General features: G+C 44.8%; 2 protein-coding genes across 2 annotated transcripts; both read right to left on the minus strand.

Moving 5' to 3' along the window:
* Positions 1–537: 537 nt before the first annotated feature.
* Positions 538–13,036, minus strand: aldocb (aldolase C, fructose-bisphosphate, b). The gene is made up of 9 exons (XM_036523445.1): positions 12,930–13,036; positions 6,208–6,340; positions 5,392–5,603; positions 4,392–4,446; positions 3,836–3,996; positions 3,431–3,514; positions 3,035–3,209; positions 2,324–2,523; positions 538–1,647 (listed from the first exon to the last, which is right to left on the minus strand). Exons 2-9 carry the CDS (start codon positions 6,317–6,319, stop codon positions 1,552–1,554), a joined length of 1,095 nt encoding a protein of 364 aa, XP_036379338.1. The 5' UTR covers positions 6,320–6,340; positions 12,930–13,036; the 3' UTR covers positions 538–1,551.
* Positions 13,037–17,584: 4,548 nt separating this feature from the next.
* Positions 17,585–27,009, minus strand: rskrb (ribosomal protein S6 kinase related b). Its single transcript, XM_036524799.1, has 12 exons — positions 26,731–27,009; positions 25,653–25,937; positions 24,986–25,069; positions 24,592–24,660; positions 23,905–23,974; positions 20,827–20,934; positions 20,298–20,338; positions 20,043–20,070; positions 19,597–19,686; positions 19,309–19,397; positions 18,678–18,788; positions 17,585–18,158 (listed from the first exon to the last, which is right to left on the minus strand). Exons 1-12 carry the CDS (start codon positions 26,758–26,760, stop codon positions 17,847–17,849), a joined length of 1,317 nt encoding a protein of 438 aa, XP_036380692.1. The 5' UTR covers positions 26,761–27,009; the 3' UTR covers positions 17,585–17,846.
* Between the last annotated feature and the right edge of the window lie 261 nt (positions 27,010–27,270).

Consider the following 27,270-nt stretch of genomic DNA (forward strand, 5'->3'; position numbering starts at 1 on the left):
CCAAGGATCATATATGACCAGCGTTATGGACTCAGTCGGTTTGTCTCTGGCCCACTATATCAAATCCCAGGTATTATTGGTTGATGATTGATTCAGCATGTTGCACGGTGTGGCCTGTTTCCATATATGGGAATAAGGAGCAGTGTTTGTGTATTTGGCTCCGTGTGGATTGTAGCCAAAATCAGGCTAAGCTATTGTTGTGCCTTTCAAGGAACGACTGTGCCGACCTCTCCAGCATTGCAGGGAACCAGCATAGGACGCACACACCAGCAAGAAGAGAGATTATCCCCTACTATAATCTCCCAGGAGAAAACAGTATGCTCAAAATCAGTCTTTGACATGGCACTTTTGGAAAGTATACAACCCGAAGAGCCAACCTGTGAGCCAACCTGTGAGACCTCTTGTGAACCTTTCATTCAGAGTCTATATGCAACTTACCTGATAATGTCATTAACACTGAGCATTCTTTCTTTCCATTACAAAATAATGTGTCAAGGAACACGGACAAATGAGTTAAGTAAACGAAGGCGACACAGGTATTTTCCACATTTCTTTATTTTTGTTTCACTATTTGGTACATCTGATGCATAGAGAACGACACTAACATCACGAAATACAGTGACTGCTTCCCTGTAAGCCCAAGCTGTTAGGTCAAGTCTGCCAAAACCAGAGGAACTAGTTTACCATCTTACTCTACTTCTTTTCCCACAGGGGCAGGGGCAGTTAGGACACAAAGGCATCACACAAATCTGCACCTTCACACAACACAGTTATTATTTATATTTGACTTTTTTTTAAATGAATGTTTATTCATATTTTCATTATTACCTTTAAATACACATTCCCAAAATCGGTCATCAGATGGGTGAGACAAAAACACTACATACTGTGGTTGTTAGTGCTTAATAGTTTTCAGTAATGGTCATCCCTCCCAACATTTACCAAAGCTTTCCGATTGTATAAACCCACTCTGACAGACTGTATATGCCTCTCTTCCTCACTGACAGATTCTGAGCTCTGGGTGGCTGTTTACTGTACTTGAGGGAAAGTAATGCCAAGAGAATCCCCCCAAATATTGAATCAATGGTTTGCCAGTGCAAGAGCACTGGGAGAAAACACCGTGTGGGGATCGCATTGTGTCTGGTGTAACCATGATCTCAGTAACTTCAAATACTCCATCGAGCATTTCTCTCTGGGCGATAATGACATTCCTTCAGACTAACCTCAATCTAAGACATCAAGGGAAAATACAGGGAAATCAAGGGAAGAGGATAATTTATTACCTTAAATTGTTTTCATGAAAAAAATAATTTGTCTATATATTTACCGATTTGCTTCCTGTATAGTCTTTCCTCCATTCATCGAACCATCACAAACAGCTTTCTATTACCATACATTATTCTTTTTTTAAATACATATATTTAAATACATCATAATATTCCTAAAGTACAGAAGACAGCGCAGGTCTGTGATTGGTTGGTGATATGGAAGGTTGTACCAGTGGAGGATACTACTGGTCAGCAGAAGTTGGAATGTGGGAATACTGGGTGTTCAGTAAGCGTGATTGGCCACGTAGAGTGACTGTCCTGCAGCGCCACTGCCGTCACCGCTGGCGATGTACTTGCCCTGCGCTGCCAAGCCATTCACCTGCAAAGGGAGACAGAGGAGACGTGTATCACCATGGTGGAAAATGACGTGAGGAAAACTCCCTAAAAAAAACTTCACACTGGTTAATCCTGCACTAGAGACGCACAACAAAGTTTTGTTTAGATAACCCCCAACCAGTAACAAATCGCTAAACCTTGCAGAATTCTCTGCCTTTTTATGGACAGTCACCGTGTTGTTTTTACAGTTTCCTCTCCTCTCCAGGACATCCTGTGCCCCATGGCACTTGTTAGCTTTCACACTACTTGATTTACTGCTGCTCCAGTTCACCGTCTTGCTTTTTCTTTCTCACTGGCTCTAACTTACTTAGCTGTACAGAACAGGCCCACAACCTTTATTTCCCTCTCTCATGACTGATTTATAAGATGGTCGCAAATATAACATCACTTATCTGCTGTGAGGAAAGCACAATACTGCTTACCCACTCAGTTTATATTGGACAGGACAATGAAAAAAGTTACAATCCAGAAAAAGAAAGTAGGTCTGGAACTGAACCAATGTGCATAAAAACAATAATACAGCCCTGCAAGCTCTAATGTAGCTATGGAAGTGAGTGTTTTCAACACACTGTAAAGAGACACGGTCCTTCAGCCGAGGATTTAATCAGGCTAACGACCGCCCGTGAGCAACAAAGCTGACCCAGGATCCGGAAACTGACCTCTGCGCGCTTGACGAACTCCTCGGTGGCGGCGCTCTCGTTGTCCTTCTGCCCGCGCCAGGCATTGAGGGCGGAGGCCTGCAGGGCGCGGCCGTAGGAGAAGGTCAGGGCCCAGGGCTTGCGCAGGGGGCAGGTGTTGATGGCGTTCAGGTTAATGGAGGCCTCCTCCTCGCTCTGACCGCCGGAGAGGAAGGTCACTCCTGCAGACACACAGAGCAAAAAAATCGGCGTTAATTTTGTCACAGGTTGAGAACGTACTCTTCCATCTTCTTATTCGCTTCGGGGCTGTTTTTTATCAAATGTGTTTATGTAGCCAATGCCAATGGCCCGTGTCTGGCATATGAAACAGATGTTAATGGAAGAAGTGCTGCTGAATCAAAGCTGGTGTTTTCAGAGATACATTTTCAAAGTAAACCACAGTTTACCAATATCAACCTCTACACTACACTGATGTAGATTAATGGCACAAGACTGTTTCTTATCTTACATTATCCCAGTACAATTGTGATGCTACAATAACGTGATACTGAGATGATGTTCCAGGCTTAATTTTTTCTTATTCTGATGATGCTCTGCTGTGAAAGAGTCACTTATGTCTATTGGCTGGATCAAATGCTGGCGAACAGTAACTCTTAGACATCATGTGACGCTGTTCTTCGGAGGTTGGAAAGGGCAGGCGCCTGTGGCCAAAGCTCGCGCAGGCCGCTTCACCTGTGACAGCAGGGGGAACAGTGCGACGCAGGGCGGTGACCGTTGCCATGGCAATCTCCTCGGGGCCATACTTGGTAGGGCACGCGTGGCCGGCGGTCACCATGTTGGGTTTGAGAAGGGTGCCTTCCAGGTACACGTGGTGGTCGGACAGGGCCTTGTACACCGCAGCGAGGACCTGGAGCAGAGCCAGGCAAGGCAGAGAGAGACGCGAAAACGTTAAGCCATCGGACTGAGACACACCAGGCCGGCGGCACTGTCGGAAAAAAGCTGGCGCGGCGCCTCGTACTGAACACAGCGAGAAACCATAGAGTACAGGGAAACAATGTGAGTGTGGATCCAACATGGCGCCACAGTGGGTAACGGTGGGCAGCCAGAGCAGGGCTGCGGGGCACTCACCTTCTCTGTCACATACTGGCATCGCTTCAGGTCATGGTCTCCATCAGGCAAGATCTCTGGCTCCACAATGGGCACGATTCCATTCTGCATCACAGGGAATATGGGCATATTTTATTTACATTTAAATCTACTTAAAAAAAACATACGAGAGGATATACATCCCAAATGTAATTAAGGTACAGTCTGTAATATCACTACTAATAACCAAGAAGTAAAAAGGAGAGTATTATCTTTTATTCTATGAAGCACAATGAGATTGAACTATACTCTACAAATAAAAACATTAATATAGTAATTACGATAAACGTCAGAAACACTATGAGGTTGAATGAATTGTACTGTACAAATAAAAACATTAGTGTGGTAATTATGATAGATGTCAAACAGCCCTGCCTGCTGCCCCACCTGCTGGCAGATGCTGGCGTAGCGGGCCAGCACGTTGGCGTTCTCCATAATGGCCAGCTGGGAGGGCGTGTGCTCGCTGATCTTCAGCACACAGCGCCACTTAGCAAAGTCCGCTCCATCCTTCTTGTACTGCGCGCAGCGTTCCGACAGGCCATCCAGTCCTGACGGCAGGCACACACACACAGACAAAGACAAAACCGATAATGAGGGTTCGTTCCTTTGTAGAAGGTCTGACACTGTTGCTCATTTAAACAGAATGGATACTTATATTCTATTGTGCTGGAAGTCGCTCTGCATAAATGTGTCTGCTAAATGCATGTCATGTAATGCAATGTAGAAGGGACTCACGCTGGTGAATACTTGGGACAAGCAAACAAACAACATACATCTTTGGATACTCAACAGGGAACATCGACAGCTCCTCTGCCACTGAAAACCTTCCTTGAATAAATTAGCTTAATTTGATTAAAGCATTTGGGGGCCTCTCACTCTGACCCCTATAGGAGAAACTGCAGGGCGACTGAGGTGAAGTCATTTATGGGTCTCCTAACCTTACCTTGGGTGGTGGTCTCTCCATCTGTCCCGGCCAATGGGACAACACCTTTGTCGACCTGAAGGAAGGCAAATTCAGTTTGTTAGGTCTGTCTCAGCAAAGCAAAAAGTGACTGCTAGTTTTCAAATGACTACATTCCAGACGCTCTTTCAATGACCAAGGAGCATTCTTCTCATTAAGGCTCATGTGCTTTTCATTGAAGAATTCTTCCCTTCATCTGAGGGAAAAGAAAGGGCTGATTGTCGCAGTTGTGCTGGGTGTGGATCTGCCATCATTTGTACTTAATATGGCAAAAACAAGGTGGGATTTGCCTTCAGAGGAAAGACAAATGACAGAGTGGGACAGAACGTAAGATGGAATTCTGACACGAAAAGTACGTATAATACATGCCACCCCTCAGTGCAAACACAAAGGGTTACAAGGCACCTTTCAGAGGCACAAACACGCTCAGGTGAGGAGATAAAAAGGTAGCGCTGCACTCTGACTCTTCTCTTTCTTAAATCCTGCTAATCTCCATCCCGGGGAGATATTTATAGCATTCACTCTCCATGTGAGGAGGCAGTCCACCAAGGGCAGAGCTCCTTAGCAGGACACGGCGTAGCTGAGCCTGGATCTACCTCAGCCGCAGGCAGGCACGGTCATTTACTAATTCTGGCACCCATGTTTGTTTATTCGCTACTTCGGCTACGGCGCTCGGTTTGAAAAGCAAGCCGCCAGCTTGTCGCCAGCCCTTATTTCTGCTGTGATTGGCGGCAGCGTAGCATAGCGGTAAGGAGCAGAGCTCGTAAACCGAAAGGTTGCTTGTTCGATTAGCCGCCGGGGTGCTACTGCTGTACCCTTGGACAAGGCACCCAACCCAGAATTGCCTCTGCAAATATCCAGCTGTATAAATGGATAAAACTGTACCCTGATCTAAGTCGCTCTGGATAAGAGCGTCTGCTAAATGACAATAATGTAAAGTAACGTGATGTGATGTAACGTAGTGTGGTGTAATGTAGTGTACCTTGATCCCCACGACGATGCCCTTGTCCTTGATCATCTTAACGAAGGGGGTGCCGTCGTCGGCGTTCTGGTACAGCGTCTCGTGGAAGAAGATGACGCCGCCGATGCAGCTCTCGATGCGCTCGTCGGCGCTGAACAGCAGCTGGCGGTACAGCCGGCGGTTCTCCTCTGTGTTCTCCACGCCGATCTGGTTCAGCCGCTTCGCCATGCTGCCTGTTGGGATGAAGGGGCGCGTTTTTCTGTCACTTAGCGGACGCCCTTATCCGGGGCGGCGTACGTTTGGAATGGAAATGCAACTGCGTTAAATGTCCTTCACATCGTGGGGACGTTTAACGATGCATTTCCCTTTTTGCCGTCCAGCAGACAAACACGCATACACCCACACAGTTAAGGATCTTCACACATGATGCAAATTAAAACAAAATTACAGAATGGAACTAAACAGAGCCAAAGCTACCACCGCTTTCACGGAAATGTCAGGTTAGAACAGCAACCGTGCAACAGGAACACGTGAACGTGAACTGCTTTTATCTTAAGTGACTCTATTTAGCCATTTGCGCATTTCCCATGAGGCATGTGGATCACAGGGAATAAAAAAAACATAAAAACACACTGCATATATGTCTTTGGTCTTTGCAGTACCTTCCATGCAACCCTCAGACCCACCTATGCACATTTACACTTCATTAGATCACCCAACCCCTCACGCCCGCCTTTTCCCCGCCAACCCTCACTCATGCCCCCCGCCCACGGCCCCCAACCCCCACCAGCCCCGCCCCGCCCCGCCCCAGTGTCTTGCTCTGCGGCTCTTACTGACCCACGGACTCGTCGGCGGCCAGGATGCCCTTCCCGGGGGCCACGATGCGCTGGGCAATGTCCTGGAGCTCCATCTTCTGCTCCGGAGTGAGTGCGGGGTACTGGTGCGTCATCTTTGCTGCTGCTCACAGAGCCTGCGAAGGGGGGCAGGGACAGAGAGAGGCACGCTGGGTATTCTGCTCCATCTCAAACAACATTTCACGAGTAAGAAACTCTCATCTAGCTCAGACATTATTCACACGGGGCAGTCACGTCATTCAAAAAAGGCCCAACCAACAGCCAACCGGTGGCAAAGACAGAATTACAACACACACCCAGGAAAGACAGGACTTTTTTTTTTTTTAAACTTATTTGTCACCATGAATATTTGACTGGGGAAAAATATGTCTAAAATGGTAAAATATCAAAACGGAAGACACAATTATTTGCTGAAATATTTTTCAAGTTCCATCCTGCCCTCCTTCTCTGCAGCGAATAGTGTGATGTTATGTAACCGCCCAGCCAACGGTGGGGGAAGCCAAGCGTGTTGCAGAACCCCCCCTCCCCGCGTTGTCATGGCGATAAACAGTGACAGCGATTATGTAATTGACCTTGTGTAATCACTGTCGATCCGAGTAAGAGATGTGTGAATTTCTGCCCTGGCAATGATCATGTGACAGTGCTCTCTCTCTGTCTCTCTCTAGTTCTCCCTCTCAGATCAACCATGGCAAGCAGCTGATCTCCGTTTTTGCTGCCTCTACCCTCTGAGGTCCCTCTCCTCCAAGTCTCCATGTCACCTGCCTGTTAGCACCCCCCCCGACCCCGGACTTCCCGGATCTGAGCGGGCACAAACTGGCACAGGCTGGCCAGGACACTCGGATCCCTGAATCGGAAGGAAGTGGTGTCATGCATTATTCAAAGTGCCTGCAGAATAACAAGCTCACGCCAGTCCTGGGGGCAGCAAACACAAACAGATATCTAGGTAAAAAGGCACCATGAAACCGGCAGGGAGGGTTTCTCATTTAAATGAGATCTGAAAATCTGGCCTGCTTCTCTCTCACTCACTTGCTCTTTCTCCCTTCTGAACATAACAAAGAGGCATAGCACCCAGAGACCAATGCTTGGGCGATTCTGGGGTTACCCTGGCAACACCTGGCACACGTCCAGTAGCGACAACCAGCAACCTACCAACAGGAGAGGCTGAGAAGTTGCCTTTAAATTAGTAATGGCGTTGAGTCTGTTTTCAGTGATATACAACCTGACTATTTTCAATATGGATTCCCCTAGAGCAGCTGATGCCCTTTTACTTAATCACATTTAATATAATAGCATATTCACTTTTGCCTCTTTAGTTAAAAAGAGATCAATTTAAAAATCTAAACTTACAGCTCAAAGGCAGAGCTCCCAAATTAGATGTAATCAGATAAAAAGGAACAGGCAGCGATCATGTGACGGTGATGCTTACTTGGACTAGCATGCATGTCGACCATGCAGAACTATCAAAAACAGGCTCAGTGTAATCATCAAATAAAGGCAGGCTTTCAGCCTCCCATGCCTGCAGCTCATACTTCAAGGTTCCGCTGCACACAATTTCTCCTGCTTCACCAGAGCATTGATGACAACATCAAAGTAACTAAACCAAAGGCACGCCCAATTATGGTGACTGATCTACTTGTCGTGAATATGTTCAGGTTATGCAAACAAAAATCGATTAAATGTGTTCAACATGGCAGTAAAATATAGTAAAACCTTGAGTGAAAAAAGTTTTTTTTTAACGGCTTCTGCAAGTATCATACATTGATGCTGTCCACCGTTCCCCAGTGACGACTCTAGTTAGGAGAGGTGCAGTGAAAATGTCAATGCATGGGCTGGGCCCCTTGACAAATCACTTATCGCATCAGTAACTTGGCTGGCACCCAGCCTCTCCCCTCACAATGCCCCAGCTCTAATGCAGGAGCACTTGCACATCAATATAGTTCGCACTTTACCGGCCGTGATCGACATACATGTTTCCATTTAAAACATCACCCTGGCCTGGTAGGCGAGCCTATTTAACTGACCCCCCCCCCGTCCCCCCCCCCCCACCCCCCCCCCCCCCCCCCCCCCCCCCCACGTCCCTATGTGGGCCACACTGCAGCACTGTGCCTCCCGCTGGCACGGCTCCCTTCCTTGCCGTGGCAACAGCAGAGACCGGAGAGCTCAAGGTCTTCTCTGCGAGCTCCTTGAGTCAGACAGTGAAAACGTTCGGTCGCCATTTTGCCCCCGGGCCGTCTGTGGCGCCTACTGTATAACTGCACACGGGGTCACATGGACCTGGGCTGATGTGACACATCACTAGACCTGTTGATGACTTATAGCGCTACGATCAACAGCTAAAGGGGTTGCTGGCAGTTTATTATACTGCTGTATGACAACACGGCAAGAGAGGCCCTTTAATAAGAACACAGCACAGACATGTTTGCACTGAGAGGGGAAAAAAAGACCCAAGAACAAGTAGCAGCCTGTCTTCTCATATCACCCTTATGATATTACAGAGAGAGTCAAGCAGACCCACTACATTTATTCTCTGTAACACTGACTGATTGTGCCTTGGCAGGGTTCTGCTGGATTGAACACTTAGACCTTGGGGGTTGGGGGGGACTGTATTTACCTGTCTATATTCACCATTCACCAGCAGACCATGTACAGACATGCTTGCCTGGTGAGTGAGCAGTTTAGACTAATAAAGTATTATTCTAATTTCAACAAGACATCAGAAACAGACAAATAAATACAAGACAAACCGAACCTCACTGGCAATTATCTTCTGTCGATTATTTTGCATCGTGGCACGCAGGGCCGCTATAAGCGCTGAGCGCTCTGCACTGCTGATTGGCTGTTGCTGCTGATGCTAAGAGCCAAGAGCTCAAAATAGTGCACGAAGGCCGCGCTCACCGCTCACTGTCGTGGTGAGCACATTAGCTCCCAAAGCTGCAGAGTAAATACACACTGCTCTGAGGGAAGGAGCAAAGGCTGTATCAGAAGCAGAATGTCACTAACAATCCCACCCACAAGGGGATTTTATCTTTAGAGACAAACTGTTCAGCGGCAAATACAAAACATTGATTCTTCCAGTATTCCAGAACGATTCATGCTCCACATTCAAATTCACAAAGGGAATTCTATTTTTCCATTTTGCACTTTATTGTTATACTTTTGATTTATTTTATATGCAACATAAATCAAATGGGCTAATATTTCAGAGACTTTGTCTATAAATCCTCACAATATTTTAGTGTTACACAGCTTTTAAGAAATATGCCATCTGCACTTTTAGGTAAACAATCAAATAGGCTAGCCTACTGCTTCATGCAAAATAGATGCCAGTATGATTAGCATTATACAGTACTTAAATCTCACCAACTACAAAAGTCAAACATGGGATTACCAAATATTTACTTCAATTTTGTAAAGATCATCTATAAAGATAATCTACTATGTCCATGTTACTTGGTAGAGGTTTGATTGAGGTTATAATAAAACAGTCATTTACAACTCTCTACATTACTTTGGTAATGTACCACATCTTAGTCAGGGGTTTGAGACATTTTACTCTGGAAAACTGCAGACATCATGAGTCAGCCAGTGTACTACACATAATGGCTACATTTGAATTTAGCACAAGGGTTTTTTTCCCTGTCGAGGTTCCTTTTTCGTTTTTTTTTTTTACTGTCCACTGCCAACTCACCCTTCACAAATCTGAGCTGAATGGGCTAAAGCAAACTGTATACTTGACATCGTGTAGGATGAAAGGAAATGGCATATATGGAACATGGTGTGCTCTCTGAGCATGTGGTGAGTCAGCAGGTTTCGCGGGCACAGACAAATCCGCTCCGTGTCGCGGGATAAACCACTCTTTGCAAAGTCGGTGTGTGTGTGTGTGTGTGTGAGATTTATCATGATCACGGCTACGGGTGCACCTGCATGAATCCCTCTATGCGTCGATGTCGTGCCAGAGAACACATGACCCCCCCCCCCGCTTGTGAGGAACAGCCACGGCCGAGGCCGACCTTCCCTGCACTGCGTAATCCTAAAGAAGCGGTGGCTTCCCTTTCTCCCCTCTCCCTACGCTCACCCATCCTGCCACCTGCTCCAGCTAAACACCACAGAGTCAAGGCACCGCAGCGTACGCAGTGAGGGTCTGCAAAAACATCAGCTCTTCTGCTTTGACCTGCTATCGTCAGGTACGAAATACAGCACCAGCCTGCTTCCTAGTCATGACGACAGTGCTTGTGCGTCAGCTTTGCACTCTACGACGTACGAGGGGACAACGCATGCCCTTGAGAATGTAAAATGCTACTACCCCCCCCCCCCCCCCCCCAACCCATCTCAGCCCCACCCTGCACCTGCAGATCAGATAGGCACTGGTCTGATTGTTTCATAACCAGCGTGTCTGGGTGGCCCTCAGATCCCTGCATTGCGCAAACCCACAGAGAGGGGCAGGGAGCCGTTGAACTGAAGACGGCAACAGGCAGCTCGACAGATCAACAGTTTCTCCTGGCCGGTGCTTGGTTGCATCCTTTTTTAAGCCCATGGTCCTATAAAGGCTCAAATTTAAGGGGAAAAGTGAAGCAAAAATGTTACACAGGACCACAGACAGCAGGGACCGGAGGCAATTTTCAAACTTACTTTGTTTGTTAGTTACCTGGTCAGCCATACAATGGAAACAAGCAAAATGGTGTGGCCAGGTCGTTCGATATAAGTTTAATATCAACTTTTGCATTATTACTTATTGATTTACTTTTTTACATATTGATCACAACATTTATATGTCTGGATGTACAGTCAGCTGACCATGCTGCTCAAAGAGTGTCTTATTTCATGACGTGAAATATATAGCAGGTCCATTTCCTTAACCACTGTGCCACACCACTGCACTGCACTGCGCTGAAGTGGATTTCACGTGCTGGGGACATGGAAATTCACCAGGTTAGTACTGTCTAAAGAGCAAGAAAAACATGTGCGAACAGTGGGGTGACTATCAATGAGAGGAATGAAAGGAATGTGGAAGAAGAACTGCATTAAACGATCTGAGCGGCTCACCCTCTCATAAGCAAAGTGAGAAACACGTGGACTAAGGTGTGCAGCCTGGGGGACTGAAACAGATTCAGGACAATGGGGCTTTCTGGTTAATACAGTATTGCACACACGTTTCGAGGAAGTAATACGAGGGAGTTCAAGAGCAGCAACTGCAGAGATCAATAACAGCAGCCTTGTTGGAAACCTTGCTTTCGTGGCCTTTCAAACTGCCAACAAAAATAGAAAATAAGCTTAATTTATAAATCATAGCAAAAAAAAAAAATCTGTCAATTTTGAAGCTAGCTAGCTAAATAGGAGGGAGTGGGATGAGCTGGATCAAGTGCTATCTCGTTCTTTAGCCCTACGTTCTAAAGCGGATGAGCCGCATGGACTGGGTCTTACCCTCACTATACATACTCCACAAGTCACATGCACCACGTGTGTGACACATGCAATTGTCAGGCCAGGGTCTTTAGGGATATGACTGTACCTAGTCTGCAGCACGTACACTCCACTGACTCACGCTGGCGCAGGACAGCATTACAGATGAGATTAGCTCCCCATCAGACGGAAGTACTGAGTTCCTGGTTAATACTGTTCATTTTCGCTGAGTCTCTAAAACATTAACTGCGTTGAATTAGACAGTTAGCCAAATATTGTAGGATATTGACGTGATGCGCTACTGCGCAGCGTTTCTGTTTTTTTTTTTTTTTTTTTTTTTTACACGGAACCGTCCTCAAAATATCAGCTCACAGCGGTTAGCAAGCGAGCAATATGAATTATGAGTTGGCACCAGCGACTGCCAAACTAACATGGACGACGAATGCGGATGCAATCCGCCGGTTTGTCATTTCCCTTTAGTGTAAAGAGATCCCCGCCATGACGGAAATGACTAACGTTAGCTAGGTGGCTACCAGCTAGCTACATCACGACTCTCCGCCAAGGCTAGCAAGATGATTCGGGTGACGTAGTGCGTACGTGCTGTTTTTCACAGATCCATTTCAGACACCTGCGGCAGCACCAAGTTGCACATCTTAATTACATCCATCCAAAACAGAGCACTTAATCCTGAGGTTTCATTATACCTATCCTAAACGGCACGCACCTGCCAAGCACAGCAATTCCTTGCTCGACAGGTTTACAATGGATTTACAGCTAATTGCTTCATTCCGTATTGACGAAAAATTAGGTACCCCACATACCGTTATAAAACGTCACTGTCTCCATCAGTATAGTAATGGCGAATTGGCTACAAATTGTAAGATTGTAAAATGACTTCAGTGAACCCAGAGGTATTTAACTAGCCGACCAGCTGACTACACTAATTGTACGACGTTAGCTGGCTTTGATTTCCTATCAATAAACAGATTGTCACTCTAGCATCCTCGTGAGGTGGTGTTACAACACATGGCTGGCTACAGTTGTCCGTCTATACTTACAAATGAATGAAAACGACTCGCCTGTTAGCTAGTTAATAATGAAATCATCAGTTATGAACTCTATATTTATAAATAAAAAATACAATTAGAACTAATCTTATGATGTTGGACGTTTTGTTTATTGAAAATTAGCTGCGCAGCTAGCAACTAAATGAAAGCTTATCCATCTACCGTAGCTCTAGCTAGCATCATAAAATCCGCCGCTCTACATTCTATTAATATTAAGCTGCAGTACTGGCCGTCTTACCTGAGTCGATGCAACCTTAAGTGCTTGAAGTCGGACGACAAGTGCGCCGAGGACCGAGTGTCGGTACAGGATGCTCCCGGTTAAGACTCCTCCCTCTATGCTGCAGAGCTACGTGACCGCTTACAAAACCATCCCACCGAGGGCGGGGCCCACAGTCACGACTGCATTAGAATCTCATTACATATTCATGACACAGGCGCGCTCCCGTAGCGCGTCATTTACGGTATCTCGGTGAAAAATACCCGGTCATCTTCTGCTCGCGCGGTGCCCGTGTGCATCGCGTGCAAGGCCGGTGATCATCCGCAGTCCGCGGGGATATCTTATGGTTGTTTTCCACCGGAAAGATTATAATTAGTCGTCATATCTAATCGATCGTAGCTATTTGTGTTTAGAATAAAAATGAGATGCATTAAAACGATTTTGAAGACCCTTTCACAGCACCTCTTTCATACACTTTTTGCACATTCATCTGTAAAAAACATACAGGCAAACAAGCAAAAAATAAATAAATAAATAAATAAATCCCCATACAACTAACCTCACAAACCCCTGCAACTTTGTCCATTTTGCTTACGTTTCAGCTCCAGACCAAGTTTTCACTCGCGCTAGCCTAGGGAACACTTATCAGATACATAATACATGCTGTTTTAGCAACATTATGCTTCATACGATAACAAGAACGGAGAGAAAACACTACAGTCATGCGCACATAGACTGGTTCCAATTTCTGTAATCCACAGCGTCTGTTATCTTCATAGCCAATCATGTCATTGGACAGCAAGGATACTGAAAATATACAGTACCAAGAAACAGTCTAAAGCAATTCCAACATGACTCAGGCATGCACAGAAACGTTCTGAAGCAATATTTTAAAAAGAAAAGACTACAATTACTTTCCAATATAGGCTGCCGCTGTCAGTTCTCTTCACTTGGCCAAGAACAAGCCTTCCAGTGGCCTGAGTTGAGTATGAAAATTGTTTAGACTAAAATAAAGCTAGCTATACTGCCCACAATAGTCCTGCAAAATGCTGAGCATCCAGCATCCAGACCTCTGCAAGACATTTCACTTGGAATTTAGATACATTGACATAAATATGTATGATTCAATTGGACTTTTGCAAAAGAAACTGTGTTGGAATAAAATTTGAATCTAGAAATATAAATTGAATGACAATTAAACTTAATTGCTAATATTTAATTTGCCAAAGAATAACAAATTAGGGTTTTCATTGATAGATGCTGATTTCTTCACACTGAGCTAGTAATCAGCTAAATATTACAGGTAACTGTAAATAGACCTTAGTAAACAGACAGATGCAGCTCTGTCCAAGTATCATTTTTTTTAAATCACACAATAAACAGTATAAGCATTTATATATCAGTTAGTTTAAATGTGCACTATGTAAGAGAACGTCTGACACTCTCAGCTATACAGGACTCAATTATGTCATGTAGCATGAATTAAGACGTACACACACAAGAAAATGTGAGAACTTAATCAATCCAGGAATATGACTCTTGGTTCTTACTGAGGGTGATATGGAAAGGAACTGAAATTGAGACCGTATGATCAGTTTTCAAGGACAGAGGAAATACTCTTAGAACCTGCCCAAGGCAATCTGCGTTAAAATCAGTGAATTAAATCACTATTAAGAGATAGGCCTGGAACGAAAATCATTCTCCTGATGAACGGCGATGATAGCAGAACATAATATACCGTATTTTAAAAGCAGTAACACTTTAAACTGTAAGTCTGAAAGGAGTCTGAAAGAATCAGAAAGGAGTCTGAAAGGAAGACAGTATTCTACAATAGATTATACTAATGCTGCATAGGAAGGGGAAGGCTCTATAAACAGAATGATTCAGCCGTCTGCATGATTTTCCAGGAGTGTGTGCTGAGTCATGGCTCAGAGGTATTACTGTGATGGACCCCTGACTACAGACGTTCAAAGAGTGAGACAAAACCCATCTGCAGCAGAGATAGCCTTTGATCCTAATGGCACAAACTGAAGCAGAGCCAAATTTATAGGGTTTGTTTTAAAGGACAGAAGCTTTTAACAGGCGGCACGCCTCTCTGCCGATTGAGGATTCAATAAGAGTAATGGATGAATGATTTAATGTTATTTTTCAATGTGAATATCTTTTTGTTCAGGCTCCAACAACTGAAAATGCACACCAGACTGTGAGGTGGGTGTAGTGTGAACTTCAGTGGAATGTGAGACTCAGCTTGCATGACATTTCCTTTGGTTCACATCCACAGTGTCCTGTGCTGGTTATAAATTCTTCAGACTCAAGGCCAGTGGTGTGTTTGTGGGAAATGGCAGGCCCAAGTGCTCAAAGAAAAGCCCATTCCTACTCTCTCTGGAGACAGAGAAACTAGAAGCAGGTTTGTGGATTTGGGTTTAGGTCTTTGAGACCCATTCACAAGTCCAAAATCATATTTAGCTATCTCCTTCAGGGATGTAATGAATAAGCTTTTTTCCCCCTTGTTACCTAATAAAATATATTTAATCATGGAGGTACTTTATATGTTCTTAAGACCTATTAAGCCTGCTCCCATAAGGTGCTGTTGATGTTCTCATAAAATGGGTCACATTAGGATCAGACCAAAGAGAGAATTTTAAAGGAAGGAGCACTCTTCCATCCAAAGTCTGTCAAGCTGTCACTTTTACAAATCTGCACACTTGCCCAAAAGTCAAAATGTGACATAACAGACCCTACAAAAGGTTACTGCTACGTAAATAAACAAACAGCACTCTCTCCACACAGATGCATTTAAATCATTTATTACACTGTGAACTAATAAAAAAAGACATCAGGCGAGACAGGAAATTTTCTAGTGGCAACAACTTGACACGTAACGGTTTCTGACACAAGACAAAATCAAAGCATTCAGCATCACATAAATAAGCATGTGGTAACGAACATATAGAGTCAAAAGTCAAAAAGTAGAGAGTATTGTGCTTAGAAAGGGATGGCTTTCTCTTTTGGGCATTTTTAAAAGGTCAGAATTCATTTTAGCATAAACATACTTAATGGCTTGATCCCCTTATCTTGCTACATAATATAAATCCCCATTTACATCAGAACGTTGTGTGTATATACACACACACACACACACATGTCTGTGACAGATAAAAGATAAAAAAACAAGGCGGTATGTCTGCATCAGGAATTTAATTAAAATCCACAAGGACAGATCTTTCTCTATAATATTAAAGACAAGTTTTTTGGTGGAGGAAAAATATATGGATTTGAATACAGCACACACATACTGAATGTGCTGGCCATATAAGGACGTGACGTTCAGATACTGTGTAAGATTCCAATAACCTTTCTTGCATAGAAAAGACCATGACAAAATAAGCAGACATACAGCATCAAAACACCACATGACAGACCTGTTGGGGTTATGATTTTTGTGTAGAAAGCTAAATCTCGATTGGCTGATGCAGAAGGTACCTGAAATTATTGTAAGAGCCACCTATGAGGTGTGTACTTGGCATGTCTTCCATAACAGTTCACTTCACCAGGGTTTGACTTTGAAAAGTAAAGTGCTTGGTCTAAGTGAACTTACATTTGTAGTTCCAATCAGATACATTAAGCAATTTTACTAGGTAAAAGTATCATTAATTACTCAGCACGCATAACTTTGTGCCCCTGAAGATAAAAGCCAAATTTTCTGGCCTTTCTGTGTTGAAATCTCCATGAAGGAGATCCCACAAAACCAAGAAATTATCTTGCTGACAAACTATTTCAGGGTACTTGGTGTGAGCAATATGCCTCTGATGACTACAGATGGAAAACTATGGTTCATGCATAAAGACACATAACATTCTCCATAATCACAAATAACTGAATAACCAAGGAAGAGGTGAGGGTGTCTGGCAGATGATATACTGTAGATACCACAGAATAGATCATTGTGCCAAGGACAATTTAATTTAATTTAATTTAATTTAATAAGCAGGAGGACATGTAAAAATGTCCTTTGCTCTGGTATCAAATACTTTGCCATACCTCCACTTAGACTGTTGGGATGAAGTTATTATGAACCACTTGAAATCCTCCAAAGTAAGACCCTGAGGTAAGTGACAAGACTGCAGATATAGGAAAAGTTGTCAGGGATAGTGTAATCCAAATTTATTCGTTTCTTTTAAGTGTTTTCGAGTGGAGCAGAAGTGGATTTAGGACTCTTTTCACCATTCTGAACTTCATATGCATTTCCATTTTCTGGGGACACAGTATTCTGAGCAAAAATATGTATTCAGAAACTTGTTGTCACATATTGAAGCACACGTTCATGGGAAAAAGACCTCCAAAGAACCATGGAACTGAATTAATAGGTTGGTTGAAAAACCGGACGATCTGTTTGAAATTGTGCTACTCAACATTGTATATAAAGTGGATATACACACCCGGCAAGATGTTCTAGAAACAGGGTTCTGTCCACCACGGAAAACGAATTACCTCAAAATCCGAACTTCTGCACACACCAAATGTACTCAGTTAGCAGAATCTTTAAACTTTAAAGACCTTTAAAACTTAAATCATTCTAATTATCTGAAAAAAACAGCAACCTTCCCTACCAGTCCTGCAATATTACGTAAATAGCATAGTGTAAAACTAAAAAAAAAAAATAGGAAGACCCCTGTATCTCTAGCAACATGTCATAGTCGGTGACCTCCACCCACCCCTGGTGATGTCCAACCACAAGGTGCCATATTGACCAGTCACTCAGAGGAGGGCAGGGTAGCCAAAAGAGGAACACCACGGTAGAATGCCAAAGCAGCAACTTTGGAGTGTGTGAAATTCTTACACAGAACTCCTTCAAACTCAGGCATCTTCTTGAGAGATCACAGCAAAATTCAGGGCGGGAACGTCTCAGTGATTCAACTATCACAGGCTGTTGCCGGCTTACACGAAGACCTCGTTGTTGGAGCTGCCCTGAGTGAGGGCCCGGCTCACGTCGAAGTTGAGCAGGGTCGGGGACAGTTGTGTGGGGCTGAGGGGGGAGCTCAGGAGGTCGCAGTCGAAGTTCTGGATGGTTTCGAGGGTCAGGCCCCTTCTCGCTTTGGCCGGCCGGTCAGGGTGATCCTTCAGCTCCAAGATCAGCTCCATGGGCATCTTCTGCAGCAGCTGGGAGTCGAAGGAGGTGCAGCGGAAAAATGTCTGCCTCTCGAAGCGCTCCAGGGTGCGAAGGCGCCGTACCGGGGTCTTGCACAGGAGCTGCGCGGACAAGGGGAAAGCAAAGGGAGAAAGAGGTCAAAGTTCAAGACAGCAAATAGGGGGTGGCAGTGGCAGTGGTAAGGGGGTGGAGGAAAGGGTGTCGCACCCACCGCTTTAAGGTAACAGTCAACACAACAACAGCACAGGTACAGTCAGCTTCGGCAGTGTAGTACAGTGGTTAAGGAGCAGGACCAATAACCAAAAGGTTGCCAGTTCGATTCCCCGCTGTGGCACTGCTGCTGTACCCTTGGGCAAGGTATTTAACCCACAATTGCCTCAGTAAATATCTAGCTGTATGAACGGATAACATTGTTAAAAAAAAAAACAAACACTGTAATTGATGTAAGTTGCTCAGGATAAGAGCGTCTGCTAAATGCCAATAACGTAATGTAATGTAAAAAAGAACAAAGTGAAAAAAGAGGCTGTTGTTCCATACTGTATGGTTGTTTTTGCAAACACAAAGACTTGTAGTCCTTCCAACCAGGCCTGGCACGGCCGTAGTAAAGATGGGGCACTCACCTCTGTGAGCAGCAGGGCCAGGGGCGGGCTGAAGGTTTTGGGCATCTCATAGGGGCAGCTGCGCACCTTCCTCAGCATGCTGCAGTGGTCAGGCTCCGCAGGCAGGGGGAACTGGGGGCGGGGCAGGGCGGGACAGGGCGTGGCAGGGCGTGGCATGGTGGGGCAGGGTAGGGCGGGGCAGAGAGGTGAAGAACAGTAGAAAGAGGCCAGTGAGGAAAGACATGCTTATGCATCACTTACAGATTGCTCAAACTATACTGTGAGAGAAAATAAGAGTTTAAAGATGGAGGAACTGAAAGAATCTAGATGGCAACCGCCCAAAGGAGGAAATGTTTCATCAATGCCATGAAGGTTGTACTTCAGTTCACAGCTCAGGATAAAGGGGAGATAATGTGGTTAAAATATTGTCACATTTCATTGTTAAATAACAGTTCCCTGATGGTTTCCTAGAATTTGTGTATTATTAGAATTTGTTGTACACAGAAATAAAGAACAATGTACCACTTGGACTGAGAGCTATGAAGTGTCATTATGGCATGCACAGACAGGCACACACACACACACACACACACACACACACACACACACGTACTATTCCTCGAAGAACTGCATGGGGATTGGTCGAGCTCACCTCTCCTGTAGCCAATGCAAAGAGCATAATACCCAGGGACCACCAATCAGCTGCGTGGTTGTAGGGACCCCCACTCAGAACTTCAGGGGCTATTCAGTGTAAACAGACCGCATATTTAGCAGAACACATTCCATTTAACACATTGTCATTGCTTCAGCCAATAGTAATCACACCCAAAATAAATGATCCTTTAAAAAAATCAACCTCAAGTATTAATGCATCAAGAATTAGAGAGGGAACAGGTTTGTTTTTTTTTTTTTTTTAAACGTCCACCCCTGAATTTCTCACCCATGTACTGAATTGTTCCACAGATGGTGAAGGCCCTTCCTCCACGCTCCAGGCGCCGGGACAACCCAAAGTCAGCCAGACGAAGGTGCCCTGAGTCAGACCCCACAAAATAACAAAAACAATTTCCATCTTTCTGTTTCAACCAAATCCTAATTACCATGTAGCAGACACTGAGGCCTTCATAATAAAATAACCCTCTAATTCTGCTTAAAAACAGCCAGTGTTGCAAGTTAGAAATATATCAGAATAATTCTAAGAGACTATTAGTACCTTTATTTACACTTTCATATCTATACATCTGTGCAGTTTTTAATCCTGGGAATTGTAACTGCACCAAGTGATGCCAAAGACCTCGAGTTCAGAATGTTCTAGAATGTTTCTGTTTGAAATAATTCCTGGGCTACATTGCCCTCTAGTGTTTGTTTTAGGGTATGTGTTACCATTACCTTTGTCAGTCAAGAGGACATTCTCCATCTTAAAAAAGAACGAAGCAAAAAAACATCAGATATGTATTGAGGAATTTGCTCAGTTCTGTAATACTACACAAAACACCTGCATTCACATGCAAATGATTCAAATGAAATAAGGTATATGCCTTATAATTTAAACATTTCATTACTTAGTCTCCTTTGTCCCTGGTGGGACATAAGGCTGCATTCTCATAGCTGCTTCCAAAACTGCAATTCAGACTGAATGCTTACCTTTACATCCCTGTGAATGATCCCAAAGTCATGCAAGAACCCTGTTGATCACAGAGGCAGAAGGGCATGGTGAGGAAAGGTATAAAATGCTTGTGGAGCCAGTGAAATTGCTCCAACAGACCAGCCTCAGAATTTGGTGTCCATGGCTAAGACTGTATCTGGGTGCTTGCAGGTGATGAACAGAAAGGCGAATATTACATTACATTACATTCATTTAGCAAACTCTCCTATTCACAAAAGAACAGAAGGGGTAATCGTTCAAGCTGAATGAGCAACAGTGTCAGACTAGGCTAACACTCCCACACCAGTGAGTGTGAGCATAATGTTATTCAAGCCCTACCACGAGTTATCTTGTGCAACCTGACTAGACAGCCTAGAGACTATGGGATGCCACATACACACAAATTACCATACATCACAGTCACTAGATTACAGAGACCAAAACACATTGCGATACTACACATAAAATAAACAGCAGGTAACACAAGTAACACAAGTAGCAAGGCCCCCTGCAGGCAGGGCTACTCACCCAGAGCACAGCCCAACTCTGCGGCAAACACCCGCACCGCGTCCTCCTCGAACCGCCCGATCATCGTCCAGTAGGTGTACAGATCCCCAGTGCCGCAGTAGTCACACACTGCGGGAGAGACACACCGTCACACACTGCGGGAGAGACACACCGTCACACACTGCTGGAGAGACACACCGTCACACACTGCTGGAGAGGCACAACGCCTCACACACTGACTTAAAGACGACTCCTCAAAGAGCACGGCCCAGGGTTCACCTCTGTGACACTGTGCACCCACAGGTCTAGGATCAGTGCTTCTCATCTCCGTAACACACGGCCTCCCCTGGTCACGTGTCAGTGGGATGCCTGTAGCACTGTTCACAGTTCAGCTCTCATTTATGTTTCTTGCCATTTCTTCATTTATTTGCAGATCACTGAATATCTCAATCTCACAGGACAGTACAATTTTGTCAAAACTTTAAGAATTAAGAATAAGAATTTAAGTAACATACAGGTTTTTCTCCATACCATCTCCACTTTACTAGTCAATTTAGGGTGAATATTACTACTGGAGCACCTAGGGAAAGGTCACCGTTTCCATCCCAAACTTTAACCATGGCGTTTAACCATGGGTTCTGCAATGTCACTGAGTAGTAAAGTCAGAAGTATTGCGTGTGGCCTGGCTGAAACCGCACCCAAAGAAACACAGGATCAAGAGACTTCACTCAACACACAGCACTCATTTGTCCTTGAATACTCCTCCAATCCTCTGAACAATTCCGCAATATCTTTAAAAACAATGCAGTTCCAGCCCTGCTAGATCCCACTTCCAGTGTGACATAAACAGGAGAAACAACATCTTACAGCAGCCAACACCGCCAACTGACAGTTATACCACAACCTCCCACCAGATGGCAGCATCACCATGAGCACATGTCATAGCCGTGTGTCTACAGCTTCTGATCTAACAATGTCATAGCCTGGGCCAGACGGAATTGCGCTTTGTTAGACTCCATTTCACATTCTAAAAGTGCTTGATCAAAATTAAGACTGGAAATGAAATATGTGTATGAAATATGAAATATGAATGAAAGTGTATTCTTTACATAATGGCTAAGTATTACATTTACAGTTATCAAATAGAAACATTCAAAACTATTCAGTATCAACTGCATATATAGTATCCAGTATGAAATTCTAAAAATCACCACATAAAGTATCAAAGATTAGTCAATATTACACCCGCAAGTTTAACGTCATTTAAATTTATCAAAGAATACATATCTAAAAGTTCCGGTACTGAATAATTATTGAGTTAAAGCTGATTGAAAGATTTAAAGTTTATTTAAAAATGAAACCACAATGGAGCAGACCCAATTAAAAACAAGAAAGAAAAGAATTTTTTTCTTAAGATAAAATTTTTAAAAAGTCACAGTTAAAATCTTCACCGTGTCTATGTTTTCCTCTTGCTTCTAGCATTTCTGGATGTGCAGGGTCATCTTTTTACTCACTTTTTTACTACTCTTTCATGTTGTTGTCAACAATGAAAGTAGGGGACATTTCATTGCAGTGGCATGATTTCAATAAATTCTGCAGGTTCTCAACTTTGAGGACATTATTTGGCAAGCCTGAGTAAACTCTGCGTTTTGCAGGAAAGCCATGCTTGTGTATTCCGTCTGGCCCTCACAGCCATGTATAAAAAATGTACAGTAGCACAGCTATGTATCCACAGCTACAGTTCAAACAGCACTGTCCCTTATGGAAAGGGAGGCTCTTGCCATTTGTACACAAAGTGGACTAAGGCCTGAATTTAAGTGTCTGTGGCTAGTGGTTATCACTAAGGGGAGGTGGAGTGATTGTGTGTGGGGGGAGGGGAGTACTGGCCTTCAAGGGCAAGCTGATGGGGGGGGGGGGGTGGGGGGGGGGGATCAGGAGGAGTGAGGGAAGTGCTCAGGCTTCAAGTAGGGCAACTCTGGCCACACGTGAAGACCCACAGCACAGAGAATCTTAAAGCAACTCTTATCCTTTCTCAAACACGTCAGCCATTTGTCGTCACAATATCCCGCTAACTGGAGCGTTGCTCCTCCGTGGCGCCGCTCCGTTCAAAGATGAGCCAGTTATGAGCAAGCACTTTCGGAGGACTGCTAATCGCTGCCACATGGCAGAAATCACAGGCACGGCCCAGAGACACTTCTGATCGGAAAAAAGGTTACTTGTGCACGAGAGCCAAGACTGTCCGATAATCCACCTGGGAATTAGACTCAGACACAGGGGATTACCAGGGACTGCACAGTGCGCAGACGCACAGCCCCTATTGGACGGACAGCCTGACTGTGCTTTGCTTTTGACAAATAGCCTCCTCACATTGCCCAGAGGGCCACAACACTCTCTGGAATACAAATGGAAAGGCAGGATCAATAAAGAGTGAGAGGGACAACACATTAACACAGACAACCAACAGCAAAGATGCTCCCTCTTCTGTTTTCTCTACAGTAGCAGAACTATTAATCATGTACAACTCCACCAAAGCTAGGGCTGCCAATAGACTTAGCACTATGACAATGACGTATGACTAGGTGCTACATGCAGGTGCTGATACAGGGAAGAGAGTTGCTTCGCACTGGAAACTGGAAGCATAAATCACAGGGAGAACAGAAAGACACAGTGGCTAAAGAAGCTGCAGTTGGATGTTCGCCGAGTTTCTCAGCTTACCAGCTGGGCTAGTGAGAGGGCACGGAGTACCCCCTGCCATCCACGCAACGGCGTAACTGCAGCTTATCTACAGATCTACTAACACCCTACTACAGCCCTGCCATTCTGTCCCCTGATGTCAGTTGCCTGGGAACTAGTGAAGACTGACACACGGCCGGCTAATTCTGCAGCCAGAAATCTCGGATCGGTTACCCTACGCGCTGAACAGGAGCGAACAGTAATGCAGGGCTGTGGCGTGGGTCAGACAGAGCTGCTAAAGGCAGAGCGCCCCCTTAATCGCAGCTGTGGAATAGGAGAGAGGCCAACACAAGGGAGGGCAGGGGTGGGGGTGGGGTGGGGTGGGGGGGGGATGCCGGGCTAGGCCACGGGCACCGCGTCACTCACTAATGAAGAGGTGGCGCTGGGTCTGCCAGCAGTCCTGCAGATCGTGGAGGAAAGGGTGTCGCACCTGGCGCTGCAAGGTAACAGTCAACACAACAACAGCACAGGTACGGTCAGCTTCGGCAGTGCAGCATAGTGGTAAGGAGCTGGACTCGTAACCAGAAGATTGCCGGTTAGAGTCCCCACTGGGGCACTGCTGCTGTACCCTTGGGCAAGGTACCTAACCCACAATTGCCTCAGTAAATATCCAGCTGTATAAATGGATAACATTGTAAAAAACAAAAAAAAAAAAAAAAAAAAAAACACCTGTAATTGCTGTAAGTCGCTCTGGTTAAGAGCGTCTGCTAAATTATTACATTATTAATAAATGTAATAATGTAAAGCGTCAGTGAGACCCTGGATGTAACTTTAAACTGAGGGGCTTGAGGATCTGCCTTTGAAATGGTTGATGCATAAATCATAAGATGGAAGTAGCTAAAAAAAATCTGGATATGTCCATGGTAGTTTGGTAGTATCAAGTAGTTTTGACGCTCAAGAGTGCACTGCAAGACAGAACAGGAAGTCTGCCATGAATGAGGGAGAGGGAGAGTGAGTGGCGTTTCTCCTTGCCCGCCACTATTTTCACAGCTGAAATACAACTTGGAGAGAAAGGACAGAGGATTCACAAACCAGCACCAATATGGGGCGTACCTGAATGATGACCTCTTCTTTCGACTGCTCTAGTATTCCTTGTTTTAAGACCTCAGATTTGGGAATAACCTAGCAAAGAGAGAAAAAAACATGACTACCCACATAGAATCACCAACAAAAATCTAGTGTAAACATGAAAACAAAGATGACATATGTTCTGTCCTGGCAGAGGGGTGTGTGGGCTTCGTTAAAGCTCACATTTAAACTGTCTTCATTTGAGTCAGTGATCGGATAGAGAATGTGGTCACCACTGCATCAACTGACAATTGCATATGATGTGTAACACCTGTAGGAACGTTCCTCTTTAGGTCACCTCTCATGGTCTGAATCCATTCTAGCCACACACATAGAGGCTCGTCATGGCGTGAGTTTCTGAGTGAAGTTAGTGCAGTACCTTCACAGCGTATGTCTTCTGCTTAGACTTGTCCTTCACCTTCAGAATAGGACCATAGGAACCTTTGGCTATATAGCCCAGGACCTGAAAGAGAAGTGACCCATTGGAGGACTACCATAAGAGAGTGGCTGTGTAGCATAGTGGTTAAGGAGCAGGACTTGTAACTGAAAGGTTGTCAGTTCTATTCTTCCCTGTTCTATTTCCCAAGGGTGCTGCTTGGGAAAGGTACTTAACCCACAGTTGCCTCAGTAAATATCCAGCTGTATAAATGGATACCATTGTCAAAAACTAACTGATGTAAGTTGCTCCAGATAAATACCAATAATGAATTGTAATGTGTTACGAGTATTCACCAATCAAACCCAGACACATTATTTGGCAGGAACAAAGCCTCCCTCCACAGTTTAAGGGCAGTGCTGACACAATGATGACTTGTCACCAGTGTAGCATTTGTGTAGCACAGTACTGTGGCTTGTTCTGCATTTGTCTTCCAATGCAGAACCCTGTTTAAAACATTTTCTTCCAAAGCCAGTTGAATAACCAAGATAAGTGGTGCTGTCAAAACCATTCACAATTCCAAGCCAATTCGCCTGTCAACCCAGTGGGTAACTCAGCAGTGTGGTGATAGCAGTGGCCAGCACTGGTCTACCACAGCACAGCGGGGTACCTGGAAGTGCTCATGTCCTGGGAGGTTGCGGTGTGGGAACTCGGGGAGGAACATGGAGATGAAGCCCGGGAGGGACCACTCCATGCGGAGCTTCTCAGGACCGGGCAAAAAGGGCGGAGCCACGTGATCATCGGGGATGGCTGCCCCTCTGTCCTGGATCATGTGTCGCGTGCCCAGCCGGAGGGGGGTCAGGTGGCACAGTCCCGAAGGCACGGAAATCCCCATGCTGGACAGGAATCCCCGCAATCCAGAGGAGAATCGCCCCTCCCCTGACGGAGCCTGCTTCTTCAATGGGGCAGAGGCGCACAGGTTCCACGTCACAATCAATCAATGCCAAGCCCATAATTTACCGTGTCAGGCACGCAACTACACTATTTCCAATTGAGATGCCACGGGGAAGCAATCCAGTGTGAAGTAAGCTCGCTTCAGGCAAAGAAACACAAAGAATAATGTGTGGGGGCGGTCTAGCTATATTTGGACACGAATCGGATGCACAAACTCTTTGTATGACACAGTGCAGCGTTCTACTGTGAGCATCAGTGAAGCTGACATGTCATGGACAACATGCATCCCCCCCTTAACTCTACTGCCGCGCGCCCATGGTCCCCGCGGCAATGGGTGCGTCATAAATAAATATCCCGCTGCATTTAACAGGCTGATTTAGCCAGCTGCTTATATCATGTCAAAACATTCAGCAAAAAGTGACAAATGCATGCTTGAACAGAAAGCTAATCTAAATGATTACAACGCAAGGGACTAATACACACTACTTTGCATGTAGTCAATGTGGCAGGTTTCTGCACTTGACATCGATTTCCAGTAAATAACAAAATTTGTAAAAAAAAAAAAAAAACAAATATGCATTAACATGATGCAATTCATTTGAAAGTCAAAGAGTTCCCTGTACAGCTACAACTGATAACGGTAAGAAACGACACCACGAAACAGTCGCAAACAAAAATGAACGTTAGCCAACTCTTGTCTCCAAAGATCAGTTACACCACACATTTCTAAATAGTGCAAAGCACGGTGCAACATTACGAAGCTACAGTACCAGATGCTCTACTACTTCACGTACCTTGTTGTTTTTACTGCCATCAGCCCCCATCACATTCTTTGGTTGGTTATGTTTTCAACTCTCTGGACTCCATAACGGCCATCCATTACCTCGTAACTCGGCAGCATTTTGTCTTAGTTCTGAACTACAGAAACAACGGTACGCTACCCATATTCAAGAAAATCATCTTCTCCATCGCACTATCAACTATAAAGACGTTTTGCTACATCTTCCAAACTACATTCTGTTGATAGTTTAGCTGGACTCCGTGATGCTTTATTCGGTTAAAACTGCTCGCATTTCTAGATGCACCGACATAAACAAGATAATCTGTACTTGCGCCGACGTAAATCACAAGCCCGCCCACATCGTTACCACCCAATAGTTCGCGCGGAGCTACGTAGCTCTACCTTTTCGACCGTCCCACTCCCGGGCTGCGTGCTCTAAATACGCACACGAACCCGAGAGGCAGCGCTGAGTATGATCTTGAATAATTAACTGTTCAGGAGCAATGCATTATTATTTGAGCATTACTGTGAACTGAATGTTAAAACGTGGGGG

This window comes from Megalops cyprinoides, chromosome 3, assembly GCF_013368585.1.
Source record: "Megalops cyprinoides isolate fMegCyp1 chromosome 3, fMegCyp1.pri, whole genome shotgun sequence".
In the NCBI taxonomy this organism is placed as follows: domain Eukaryota; kingdom Metazoa; phylum Chordata; class Actinopteri; order Elopiformes; family Megalopidae; genus Megalops; species Megalops cyprinoides.

Coding starts and splice junctions, on each gene's coding strand:
- aldocb (XM_036523445.1), bottom strand. CDS start 6,319: ATGACGCACCAGTACCCCGCACTCACTCCGGAGCAGAAGATGGAGCTC. Junction 3,515..3,835: donor ACGCCAGCATCTGCCAGCAG/GTGGGGCAGCAG, acceptor CCTGTGATGCAG/AATGGAATCGTGCCCATTGT. Junction 1,648..2,323: donor AGTTCGTCAAGCGCGCAGAG/GTCAGTTTCCGG, acceptor CTCCCTTTGCAG/GTGAATGGCTTGGCAGCGCA.
- rskrb (XM_036524799.1), bottom strand. CDS start 26,760: ATGGGGGCTGATGGCAGTAAAAACAACAAG. Junction 25,070..25,652: donor CAGGACATGAGCACTTCCAG/GTACCCCGCTGT, acceptor CTTCTCTTTCAG/GTCCTGGGCTATATAGCCAA. Junction 24,661..24,985: donor AGAAGACATACGCTGTGAAG/GTACTGCACTAA, acceptor TCTCTTTGCTAG/GTTATTCCCAAATCTGAGGT.